Source organism: Parus major, chromosome Z (genome assembly GCF_001522545.3).
Source record: "Parus major isolate Abel chromosome Z, Parus_major1.1, whole genome shotgun sequence".
NCBI lineage: Eukaryota > Metazoa > Chordata > Aves > Passeriformes > Paridae > Parus > Parus major.
Genome location: NC_031799.1, coordinates 16669539 through 16683007, shown reverse-complemented (window position 1 = coordinate 16683007; position 13469 = coordinate 16669539). Strand labels below are relative to the sequence as shown.

Genomic DNA, 13469 nt, shown 5'->3' with positions numbered 1-13469 from the left:
GCCCTCCGCCGCCCGCCCCGCTCGGGGGCGCGACCTGCGGGGCGGAGGGGCCGGGGAGGCGCCGAGGCACTGACCAGGAGGTCAGTACCAGCAGGGTACGGACCGGCCACGCCGTGTTCGTGGGGGCACGGGCAGATCGTCAGAGCGGGGGCGGAGGTACAGGAACAGCGTGGAACCGTTTCGGGCGGTCCGTGAAGCAGGGAATGTTTACATCTGTTTTCACGGGCCTGAGGGGAGGACCCCTTAAGTTAAAAACAAAAATCAAGTTAAAAAAATTAAGAAATTAAGTTAAATTTAAGTTAAAATTAAGTTAAAAAAAACCAAAAAGGTGATAGTGTTTCGTTTCTGTAAGTATTTATCTACAGTGCCTACAAATATATAAATTATAAAAGCTTTATCAGTTGAAGACAAATCTAGTTGAACATGCCATTTCTTTTTAATTTTACTTAGATTTATCATTTGACATTGACCATGTACCTGTTCATTCAGTCAGAGCTACATGAAAGCTCAGCAGAGGTTCAGCTTGTACATTAGAAGGTCTTGTTTACCTCAAAAAGTTGCTAACTTATGTTGCTTCTACAGTTTTATTTGCCTTTAACTAATACAGTTGTAGGAGAGTATGGACAAGCTATGGTGTCTATAAGGTGCCCCAAGTGGTGGCATGCTGTCCCTGTTTGAAGGACCTCTTAATGTATGCTGCTGATTTCATGACCAGTGTAGCGTCCTTCTGATGGAGGATTCACTCCAGAGCTGAGGAACTTTGCTGTCCTGTGTTGAAGTTCTCATCTTTCAGTGTAGACTGTACTTATTCCTCATATGTGCACGCCCTGCAGCTTACTTGAGTGTTACGCCTTGAACTGTGTTCATCCTGCCCAGAATTTAAGAGAAGACTGGATTACTCCAAGTGGAACTTTTAAAAACAAAAAAAAAAACCCAAAAGAAACAAGTTCCTTGTTTGAACTAAATACTTCGATTAGCAGATTCTGGTATTTAAACCATGAGTGTGAGGTGGTTTTTAGAAGTAGTGACTTTAAATAAGAAATGAAGTATAAATAGCTGTCAGTGCTCCAGCTGCTGTTTGTACAGCACCATGATGGCATGGTGAAGGCTGCACTGGTAGTGATCCTCTCAGCCTTTCTCCTCCTGCCCACTATGGGAGGTGCTCTGATAAATACCAGCTAAGCACAGCCCATGCTTATGGGGTGGTTGGGATGATTGACTCACAGAACACAGTTTTGTTCTTGCAGTTGGTTAAACCTGTTTGCTAGCTCTCTTCCATGGCCTCGGCTGTAACTCTGAATGATCTGTCAATGTGGGTGGCTCTTAAAGCTTTGTCACACACGTGTAACTCAGCCATAAACTGCCATTGTTAAATTCACAGTGGAAGTCAACTAACAGGGTTTTGCTATCCAGTGCCAACCTTATTAGATCATAGGCTACAATGACGTATCTAAATCTAACTTGTCTTTACTCCTTCATATTTTTTAGACCTTAAAACCAGGTGAGACAACCTGAGGACAGTGAAAGCAGGAGCTCATAGACCTGAGCCAGTGAAGATTAATGAAGGTCCAGTCCTGTTAAGATGACCATCTGAAAGTCATGTGGAGTGTAGCCCAGAATGAGACTGGGTAAAAATAACTTGCACAGACTTAGATATTGCTTCACAGTTTATGACCAGCAACAGAAAACTTGGATTATTAAATTCTGATCCACTTGTTTCCTTTTGCTGCCCTTCTGATGTAGTGCTTATGTTTTTGTGGGAGAATTACAAATAGAGTAGCAGGTCATTAAGCTTCATCACACCTGTATTAGTAGAAGTTAAGAGAGATATGAAGCTTGTAGTAGAGGAGGGCAGAAAGCAGGACCCTGCAAGGGGAAAAAGAACAACAGAATGGTGACAGGCAAATGACAGAAGATCCAGACAGACCAAAAGGACTTTTAGAGGGGAATATTGGGTGCAATATGTTGAGAAAATTTCTGTTCACTACCACATACACTACAAAGCAATCCTAGTATCTGTGCAAGGATAAACAGACAAACATTTTTAAAAGGACTGAGGTTGAAAATTGAATTCTTTAAAGGTTTGAGCATTAAACTTAGTAAAGTTCAATGAAAATGAAAATTACTTAGATAATCTTAGTCATCTTCGTACCTATAAATTATGATACAAATTACAAATATTTCCTGTTTTTTTATCAAACAAGACAGTTCTCACTGTCTGGCTTGAAACACATGGAATGTTTTGTTAGAGCAGCAGAGTTACGGTGTTAAATTGTGCTTAACTGCTGCTCAACAAATCATTACTGTTCCTCTTGGATGTTTTTTGCAGTGCTTACTACAAATCACTTCAGTTTTGTGTAAAAGTTAATTTCTCAGCATGTCCATGAGTCCAAGGCAACAACTGGCATTGTCCTTATTCTAAGGATAGGGATTAAAACACAGGGAAAGAATCCACAAATTTTGATTGCTTTTCAAAATATTTAACATCATCCACTGGTGCACAGCACAAATGCTCTTTTGTATTTTCTGGTGTTGCATGAAGCCGACTTTAAGCAGCAGGGGAAGAAAAGAGGTAACATAGTCTGAGAAGTAGGTGGTCCCTCAGGCTGTGGCTCTAGTGTTGCTTGCTTTCCTCTGCAGACCATAGCAGTGTCATTTCAACTGAACAGTGAAACTGCTGGCTGTACAACCCAAACCAGCACCAAAGCAATTATCTGCCCCTTCAGACTTCTGCTGTTTCCTAGATCTATTTTAGATCTCTTCCCCAGTCCTGCTCCCTAGGAGGACAAGAAAGAAGACAAATAGCTGTGCCGTGACAAACAGGTGGAGGAAGGACTGACAATGTACAAAATGTACAAAAGCACTGTTTAAGTGTTAAAGACATAGTACCATGAATTTGTATCTCTAACTCCAGCTACACTGCAGCTAAAAGGAACTCTTTTCCACTTGCAGGAAAATTCAGTTTGATAACAAATGAGTAGTTATCTGTGCATCAGCCTTATTCATTTCTAAACAGCCATACTTTTATTCCCAAAAAATCACAGTAGTTGTCTGTATGCAAGAGTAGTCTCATGGAAGCTGTAACCATGGTGTATCATTAAATGTACAAGCAGAATGAAGTTTGTCAAACAACTTTGGTTTATGATGTGAATTCTTTGTATTTGGCATCCCATTCCTGATTATAAATAGACAATATTCCATGTCCCATCACAGGTTTTTGAAAGAAACCTTCTGAGTCAGATGAACGTAGACTAGATATTCAGTATAAGAAGAATCTGTAGCTAACAAATACACTATGAAGGTTAGAGTTGGGAAGAGAGTGTTGTAATGGAAATAGGCAATAAGTTCACGTGGCATAACTCGCTCCACTCTGTGTATTAAAAATGTTTATTGTGAATGCAATCCAGTCAAAAGGCATAGATGGTAGATAAAAGAGAGATTAACTTGGTTAATTCTTAATTTTGCTTTTCTGCATACAGTTGTCCTTTAATCTGTACTGGCTCCAGGTTCAGCCTTTACATGTGTCATAGCTGTATTTATTTGTAGAGTAGCCAGTTTGTTGGTCATAAGCTTGCTGGTTATAAACTTAATTGTCATCAACAATAAGTACTTAAAGAATAACCTGTCTTTGCAGACCCAGCCTCTAAGTGACCCTAAAGAGTCAGTGAGCACCAGCTCCACAAACTTCAAATCACGCTGTCAAGCCAAACTTAGTGTGTGATATATTTTGGGAAGATTATTTTTCTTCATGGAATACTATAAAATACTACAGCAGTAGTGCAGAAAAAATCAAACTGGTGATCACTGTTAGTATTTATCAAGTTGACTCGTAAAGCACAAATATTAATAGGCAGGGATGTGCATTTGATGTCTGCTTAATCTGTCTCACAAGCTGTGGCCTGTGGAAGGAAGGGATGTCGGTATTGTGATACTATGGAAAAATTCTGGCTAAAACTGCTGACTGTTCGGGATTTGAATTTATTTCAGTTTTCAGTTCAGGCATTAGGAATTAAAATCTTCATCTTCGTTTTTATGGCTAGATCTGAAGTGTGATTTAAATTCTTAAGAGAGATGCAAATGCAGAACACATGTTTGACGCCTAGCTGTGTCTATTCCTAAAATGAATATATGATATTCAGCTGAGAAAGAATAGAAGAGACTAAAAGAAGGTAATGGCATATTTTAATGGGAATGGCAGAGGACTAGGTGGATGTGAAAACACACTAGCAGTGTGTGAAATCTCTAGGGCCCATGTTTTTGTTTCAGAAGCATTTAGCTGTTGCAGGAAGCTGATGTGCACCACTGTAAATTTTAACTGGAAGGGCATCAGTAGGGAGAAAGCAGAAGGTCTGGAGCTGTAGAAAAATAAGAGGACACAGTAGAAAAGAAATGTGCAAAAGGGGATCTGTAAACAGAGTTTGGAGAGGAACAATGTGTGACATGAAAGGAAGTAAAAACTTTCAGTACAGTTTTCCTAAACTGTGTCCTTTAGTGATCCCCTCCCCTTGAGAGCAGAGAGCCAATACCTGAGTCTGTCTTCTAAAAAGCACTTCCTTGGCAGGTTGAGCCAGTCTTAGTGCTTCTGCAGTTCCTGCCACATTGTCCATCAGTGTTTTCCCATGCCCCCTTCAAAAGGTTTTTTTCAGCCTGGGAGGGTAGACATGGTTGAAAACCCAATAACTTCAATTTTTAATCCTCTCCTTCAGATTCTTTGTTTTTGTTTTGTTTTTTGCCAGAGGTATTAGCAGGATAAACTAATGGAAGAGGACTGACAATATGCACCTAGGAGGGGATAGAACTGTTTCAGTGCTTAACTTGGTTTGCTATGATTTCTGAGATTGGGCCTCTATGGTGTATTTCTGTGAGGATGCAGAAGGCTGATACACAGCTTATTCTTTCTATCTTATCTTCTTCCATTGCCATTCCAGGCTTCAAACATCCAGTACTACCCGTCTTTGTCTTGTGCCAACTGTGGTTGTCATCTCTCTTTCCATCAGCCTGTCTAACATTTTAAAACATTCTGAAATGTTTAAAGAACAGATTCTTCTACCACAGTTGTTTGAAAGTGTCCTGGCTTCTGACATTTTTGTTTGAAGGAGTCCTGCCTGAGGAATTCTTCAGGAGATAGCAGGGATGAGAGCTGTTAAGCCATTATGTTTGTTCAGCTGCACACAAGACCATGGAAAGTCCCATGAGAGGCCTATAATTCAATCTGAGTAGAAATCCATTAGTTTAAAAGCAATCTGCTCCCAACTCTTCCGCCAGAAATGGTCTAAATGTATGTAATAGTTATTATTAATGCATTATTAAACCATTTATTACCTTTTATTCAAAAGACCTGGACACAGCAGACCGCAATAATCTAATCCTTATTATGGGAAATATACTGGAACTGAAATAAACTGCGTATGTGTCTGCTGCAAAGTTTGAAGTATAATTCAGTGAAACAGTAGGCTCTTGTAACTGATAGATTGTTCTCAGCAGTAGCATTATACATTAGAAATACAGCTCTTGTAGAAATTTTTATTTAATTCTTACTGCCTTGTTCTGGTGCTAAAAGAGATTAAGGGCTGAATAGTGTGTTTCAGAAAAAATACTCTCCCCACCATGCATGCCTCATGATGTTTGCATTATGGAATGAGAGTTCTCAAGTGGCACACTGAAGTTATTTACTGGTGATTTTCACCCCAGGAACATCTGAAACTGTGGGACTCTACCAGTGTTAAATTTATAGCAGAGACATGGTTTTGCTTAAATGCAGTGGACTCATTTATTTTTTTCCTTTTTCCAGGCTAGAGTAACTGACAGAATCTAAAAGGAGACATAATCAGCAAATATGGAAGAGGATACCAAACCTATCTTGGTTCCTGTGGGAAGTGATGAAAGCAATTATGGAATCATGAATATACAGTTTAATCCAGAAGACTATAAGTGCAAAAGGTATGAGAAAAGATGAACAGAATTAGTGTGAGGCAAAGAGTTGTTTAATCTTTACTTTTGACAGCAGACTCCTACAAAGACAGATTAAAATTTGGAAGCCAGGATCTCTCTAGAAGAAAGTTCCTACTTTGTCATTATATGATAGTATTTTATTTCCAAGCACCAGGTGAACAGATTCTTACTGTGTTTTGTTTATAAGATTTTTCTATTGACATTAATTCAGAGAGAGAGTTCTCCATTAAGAGCTCACCATGAGGCTTTTAAAGTGCTCTTCAAACATGAAACATCATGTGTGTTTATAGCAGTGTGATTTTTTTTATTTAGAACAACTAACTGAAATGTTGAGACTGTGCAAGAAAGTTTGTCTGATGTTGTTGATAAATGGCTATCAGTATGTGTGGATGGTGCTGTATGCATTCTGCAGGTGATGCTGGGAAAACACGTTTGCTAGTACTAAGTGAGCTGAGTGACCTTTACTGCCTTTTAAGAAAAAACTATGTAGTGCTTTCTGAGAGTGAGAAAATGTGAAAAATTAACAGTCCAGCCTTGTTACTTTGCCATCAAAAATAATGCCTCTAGCTAAGTCGTTATTTTACATGTTTGCTTAAGAGTTTAACATCTCCACAAAGGGGTTTGGAATGGGAGACGTCCTGTACTGCAATTAAGATTTTTGTGGGCTGGTCGTTGAACCAAAACTGAGATCAGGGTGGGACTTGCCCTTCTAATACTAGTTGAGGGCATCAGCTTTGCATTTTTAGATGAAGGAATAGCGCCATAGCACCTCTTGGACCGATTTTATGGGTCATTTTTTTCTCTTCACATCCATCATATTTCAGTAAAGCAGTTTTCCTGAAGGAACAGAAGATGGCACTGTTGCATACAAAATCCTGTTGTCAGAGGTCGCTTCAGCAAAAAAAAAGAGTTCTTGAGGATAGTGCTTTGGTGCTATCAGCTTTGGAAAGCTATGAGAGCCTACTTACATGCTCTTCTCTGCAATCAAAGAAGGAGGATAAGCGTCTGAGTCAATAAGGGGAACAAAGGGAGTACCAGTGTAGAAGCATACAGAGTTGTGTTTGCAAAGCCTAGGAAATGGTACTTTCAGGTGGAAAAGGTAACTGTGAATGAATGTAAATACAATCTTTCTCTTTTGGAGTGTCTGATCCCTTCCTGTAATAACAAAACTGCTAATCTGTTTGTATGACTTTCGGGAGCAGCTTGTTTTGGAGGAAGTATGTGTTCTGTTTGAGAAGCAGTGGGTTTCAGGTGTTGTGGTAATGCAGTAGCAATAAGAGAGGCTTTTTGAAACACCTAAATGCTAAGACTCACTTTTTTACTGAGGTTAGGTATTGTTTCCGTACTGTGTGGTTGGGTTTTTTTCCCCGATGATTTCTCAAGTCTGGAGACTCAGCTTCATGAAAGGTCATAGCCTTTGGTATTTGGTTCCTTTCCTAAAAGCAGAAGTGTGTACTTGGATTGTGTGCCCACATTCACAGCCTCCAGTTCTGCAGATCTGCCTAAATGCCCTTATTGCTCCTCTCTTGAGTTCATTCTTTAATTTTCCACAACCTAGCCTTTTTGCCTTCCAGGTACACAGAGGCACAAGGATGAAGTGCATGAGGCCTGGGCTATTAGAAAGGCCTGGAAATAATAGAGGGGGTCAAAAAAGTTTGAACTCCACTTCTGTACTAGAACAGGCAGCCCCCACACTTCAAAAGAAGAAATAAGGAAGAAGAGGCCATTGGGGTCTGCGTCAGTCATGGTCAGACCAGTGGACAGTTTGAAGGGCTTCTTCATTAAACTTTTCGGGAATAGTGTCTCCTGAGAAGGAGGATTATTATGCATAAAAATATCAAAAAGTGAAAATGCAGTGGTACAATGCAGTGTGTTTTTGCTTTTACTTTGTTCCTGTTTTTTATTTTGGTATTCAGGAACTGGACCCCAAGTGAGTGCATGATAACTTGGCTTTGCTTGAGATAGCTCTTCAAGTGTTGTGTGTGATTTGTAGTAATTACTGTTTGTCTGTCTTAGTGCTGTTCTGTACTTTTGTTTAGCTTGTCTGAGATTTGAGGCATTTGCATAGTTATTTGGTTTTCTTAACAGCTTGGAGGATTTGGGATTTTTGAAAGGAATGCTTTTCAGTGTTTACATAAGAACAATAAGCTAATTGTTTTTTGAGAGTTGTAAATTACTTTGTCTAGTATTGTTTTGCTAATTTGGGGGAAATATAAAGCCACTTTTAATCCTTTTAAAGAGGATGTTATTGTGCTTCTCTCTTCACTGTATTCACTGTGTATTTTCCATTTTGTAGCTCCCTTTAAGAACTAGAATATCATTGCTGCAGTGGCTTACTGGGGATTATTGTATGGAAAAGAGGAGGTGTCTTATTTTCTTCAAACTGCTCTTTAAATCTGTTCACTGTCAACAGGTACTGCAGTTGTTGGTCAGGAATACTTGAACCTTCAAAGAAGCAGTCGATGTTTTGTGCTGATTCTTTTGCATATTAAAAAGCTTGACAATGCCTCCTGCTTTTTTTTCCTGTTCTTTTTGAAGTCCCACAGGTTCCCAAAATGTAGGAGGCATTAGTAATTGAAATTAAACAGCTATAAATTAAACAGTGTCTGTAGATGGCAGTCAGAGAAGCCTTTCTCATGCAAAAGTGGTTGATTCCCTTTATTTTCAAAGTTCTTTTAACTTAGGGAAAGGTAGGCAATGATCAGCAACCTGTGCAAATCTACCCTTTCCACATTCATTGTTTTTACTACTCCATACAACGGTGATCATTTTACACCATTGCTTGCTTTCTCTGTTTTTCTCTGTTACCAAATTTTTGTGAATTCTTAATCTTGCTTCTTTTTAATTGAACAAAAGAATTGTGACCTTAATTAAAAACCTGCATATTTCTTGGTAAGTGACAAGTAAAATAGGTTTTGTGTTTGACAGGGAAAAGGAAAAGTAATTGAAGTGTAGTGTGGTAAAGCTTGTGATTCCTAATTTGTTAAAATGTGCAAGCAATGACTTTATGCTTCAAAAGGTTATTTTAGTTCTGCATCCAACATTTTAAGAACATTGATCATGCTGTAATTACTATAGTGGTGATATCAGTGCAGAAAAAATTAGGTAAAGTGTATTTCCAAGAGAAGGAATACCTTACAAAATAACTGTAAGCACACTGTTTAATGCTTCAGTAAATTCAGACAGCTTAGAAAGGAAAACCCAAGACACTTGTGCAATTCTTTGATATAGATTTCCTTGAGAGAAGCACACTGATATTGAAATCATAGAGGATCCTGAGTTGGAAGAGGCTCTCAAGGTTCTTCATGTCCAACTCCTGACCTTTCACAGGACAACCCCAATGATCAGATCATGTAGCTGAGACTGTTGTCCGAATACTTTTTGAACTCTGCCAGGTTTGGTACCATGGCCAGTTCCCTGGAGAGCCTGTTCCAGTGCCTTGTGTTCCTATCCAGATAGGTGATTGCCAATTATGAAATAGCCACCTGTTCTTATTCTTCTCCTTAATTTCCAATACAGTGAATCAGTTTTACTCCTTAGTTTGTCTTGTGCCATTTACAGCATTCCTATAATAATTTGGTAACTCAGTAAGACAATAAAGCTGTAGGAGTTTCCTAGCTTTATTTCTCTGTAATGATCCTGTTGCATCCCTAAAAAGTAAATTATTGATGTGGGGTATCAAATAAATCTGTGCAGTAAGCTAAAGTGGCTCCTTGTGGTCTGTTTGGAGGAAAGAAATTGTAAAGCATCCTGTAAAGAAAATTTTTTTCATATTTGTCTAAAAATGAAAAGCTTGTCTAAGGTCATGAATACTGTCATAAAAAGCTAAAAGACATAGTGGTACAAAAAAACTCTATTATACTGTAATAGCTCAAAACTTGCCACGTTTTTGATCAGATCTCAAGAACCGGTTGTTTGATGTTTAAAAATACTTCAGCAAAGGTACTTGAAAAGCAGTATTACTTAGTCTGAAAGTTCTTGAGATACGTATTAGTCTTACTCCATTGCCCTATGAGATGTAGTACATTGCTGAGAGTATCCGTAAGATGAATGTAGCACCCTTAGGCAAAATTTTACATATTTGACCAGTGTTCTTTGTAAGGTGTTCCCTCTAGCCCTCCAAAACCAGCACTTAAACTTTGCTTATCATAAGGCAACAATGTTAATCATGAGCCAGTCTTTTCATTTTCTTTGTTTGCAAAATTACTACTGAAGTTAAAAATGTGAGGAAGCTTGGACAGAAGCACTCTTCTTTCTTGTCCTGGACCAGCTCCAGAGAATTGTTATTAACTGTCCCTTTGTGTGAGCAAGAAAAGATGACTGTAGCTGCAGGTTTTCTGGGAATGGTTTCTGAAATACGCCTGCTGGGTGTAATGTGTGGAAGATGTGGACATCCTTCAAGTTGTCCATTCTCATGGTCCTGTGGAAAACAGCTGTTTTACTGGTGTGTTTACCCTGGTAAAAGAGCATTGTTTTTCAGGCTAGCTGCTGAAATAGTAATTGTGTCATTCAGTATGGATGAAATTCAAAGGACGTTATAGTTTATCTCAGTGCATAGAAATTGTCAGCATTGTTCCACATCATAATCACAGTCATGTAATCTCTCGCCTTCCCCCAGTTCACATTGTCCAACATGCTTTTCATAATCACTTTGCCATGTGAGAGATATGATATGATTGCCTGTATAAATCAGATTTTTTAATAGGAATGTGTTGTAGCTGCTAATACTTGCATGTACAGAGTGATTGCCTGCTAGACATAAGGTCCCTAAATAGAGTTTTTCAAAATATATCCCAGATTATATTCTACTTGCTTTGGGCTTTGAAAATCTCAGTTTTTGAGAATTTCCTTGAGTCCCTGAGAGTTTCTCAATCTCCCATTTGAGTATGGCCTAAACCAGTCTTTGATCTGGGTATTGCTGGGAGCAATAGTTTGACCTTGATCCTAAACAGAATGCTGCCCTCTCCTAGTGGAGATCAGGGTAGGTAGCAGGCCTCCCAGCCTGCTCACACAGCTTCCAAGTCAGACTGATCTTTTCAAAGAGATCTGCAAATAACATAAAATTGATGGGTGGTCAGTATGTTTTAGCAGTCACTTGCTCAGCTGGGCTGGTGGTGCAGTGGTACCCTGGAAGAAATAAAATTAACTTCTGCTTTACATAATTTTCATTGTCAACAAATGCACAGTAGCAGGGATCAAGGGGGGAAGTAGCTCAAGTAATGGCAGCAATAAACATACACACTCCTCTAGTCAGGAAGCAGAAACAATAGGTTTGTTACCTACAATATACAAATTCTTAGGGATTGTTTAATTTTATTTTCTTTTCCTCATCCATAGATTAGATTCTGGATCATACTCTTTTTTTTTCTCTAGATCATAAGTTGCTTGTTTAATCCAGACTCTGTTCATGATACTGAAGAAAATGAAATATCTTTCTTTGAACAATTTCTTACCTACAGATAGGTTTTTGTTACACAAAATTTATTTTCTTTTTATTTGTTTGGTCATTGACAACACTGCTTTCTCTACAAAATAGGATGTTGTATGCAGTTTTCTTTTACTTTAATTTTAAAAATCATCCTTGGCTTTCACCTGCATTGCTTTAAAAGGTAGTCTTTGACTGTCTTACACTTTGGAAGAATTTTCTTTGACATCCATGCTAGCAGGTGTTGAACACCATTTTGAAAGAAATCTTTGTCACAGATCTACTCACTTTGAAGCAAAATGTGGAATTTATCTCACTGTAACCTTTCCACAGGTACAGTGGAAGTTTATGGGGATGTACTAATAATATTAAATGGAGGTGAGGAAAGAGAGGAAGGTCTTCACATAATGCAGCTGCTGTATAATTAGCAAAACACATACTTTTAAGTTTTCTAAATATAGTGCATGTCAGCAATCCAAAAAGAAAACAGCAGAGAGCTGACTGGAGGTGGGGCAGCATTTAAACAAGTTACTTTTCTTGTTTTCATGACTACAGGCTTTATTTTACAGGTCCTCTAATGAAGTATTTTTTAGTTGTGTCCAATGATTTGCTCAACCTTATAAATTTTAAGTAAAATCAAATTAAGTCCTTTGGACTCATGACAGTCCATGAGTATTTTTTTACATTACCTGCATGTGGAGTTAGTTAGCCCCATGTGCCTGTGTTTTGAGTAGTAAAGCTATTGCTTAAAATTTATGTTACACTGAGATATCTTAATAGTTTGTAATAACACCACAAAAGTGCACACATATTATAAAACACGTATTTCCCCCATCATGTCATAATCACAGGAAGAAGAGTCAATTGAGAATGTTTTAAAAATTTTTAAGTGTCATTTTCATTTCAGTAAGTAGGAAACAACTACTAAGCCTTTTTTTTCCCCATGATGAAGGAATATGTAAGAGTTAATTAAGATAAAAGAATGAATGAATTTGTGGAGATGGAAGTTTGTTCTCTATTTTCTCCCTTTGTGAGTCAGGTTTTCTTGCTTTCATAGATATTCCCACCTACTGTCTCCCCTTAAGCACACAGGAATGGGAACCTATCTTCCTCTCTTCCAAAGATAGAGCAAAGAACTTCAGAGCAGTATTCCTTATCTTCCTTACAGATAACAGGTTGTGTCATAGTATAGATGCGTAAATGATTAATTGAGAAAAGGAATGGGAGCTTTTTTATGGATGTTATTGAGAGCTGGAGTTGGAGGCGTTGTCTAAGCTCCTTTGTAGTCTGAAACAAAAATCAGTATTGAAGAATAGTAAATTCAAATAAATTTTGGTCATATTACAGAATAAATGGCATGGCTTTGTTGCTGACCTTGTTTCTGTTCTTAGTAGTTGGAAACTTGTTGTGATCTCTGCCTCTGTGGGTTTATGAGTGATTTAAACATCGGCCTGGAAAAGGAAGATCAGAAAGCTGTTGTGGTAGTTTTAAAAATTAAAAGCACTGCTGAAAGGAAAAACAAACACCGGTGTATTAAGGCTTAGAGGACACCAGCATCCTCTGTCTCATTTGAGAAATTAGCTTCTCAGTGCTAGGACTCAATGTTGTTTTTAAGGAAGAGCATAATATGCCTATATGGAAGTAAATTTTACTTGAGTGAGGAAAAAAAATCTCAGCAACATCATGTTTTGGACTTTGTCTGGTAGTGCTCCTTGCCTGAAGGTTTTGTATTGTATTTGTATTGTGTTGTAACTTTAGAAGCAGCTTTCACTGTGCTTGCTCTGTACCCCTGTGTATGCAGAGAAGATAAGAGGCAGGTGGTGTTCCCTCTTCCTCCTTTGGCAGCTGTGACTGTGCCTACAGTCTAACTCAGGTGGAGTGGAGAAAAGGGAGACATAGTCCATTTCCCGTTGCCTCGATTTAAAAATAGTAGGAGCACATGGACTTCCTTGGTCTTGGTTCCTTCCCCAGTAAACACACTTCCATATAGTGTTTTCAGCTAGATTGGTAGTTCCTAATCTTTTCATAAGTGGTCCTCACTCATTCCTCTTTCTCTGTGTTCTGCTTCTTCATTTTCCTGCTTTCTCTTTCT

At 38.5% G+C, this 13469-nt stretch overlaps 1 protein-coding gene across 8 annotated transcripts in view; it reads left to right on the top strand.

Moving 5' to 3' along the window:
- The window catches only part of SLC38A9 (solute carrier family 38 member 9), a 45617-nt gene continuing 32148 nt past the window's right edge, over positions 1-13469 (top strand). Inside the window, exons 1-3 of one of the 8 annotated variants that reach the window (XM_015614933.1) lie at positions 1-80; positions 1489-1653; positions 5792-5940. In XM_015614933.1, the coding sequence (XP_015470419.1) occupies positions 5837-5940 (104 nt within the window). In that variant the 5' untranslated portion in view covers positions 1-80; positions 1489-1653; positions 5792-5836. Of the gene's footprint in view, positions 96-134; positions 157-1488; positions 1654-4448; positions 5279-5791; positions 5941-13469 lie in introns of those variants that run through there. The other 7 variants (XM_033520462.1, XM_015614928.2, XM_015614929.1 and 4 more) reach the window with 7 other exon arrangements.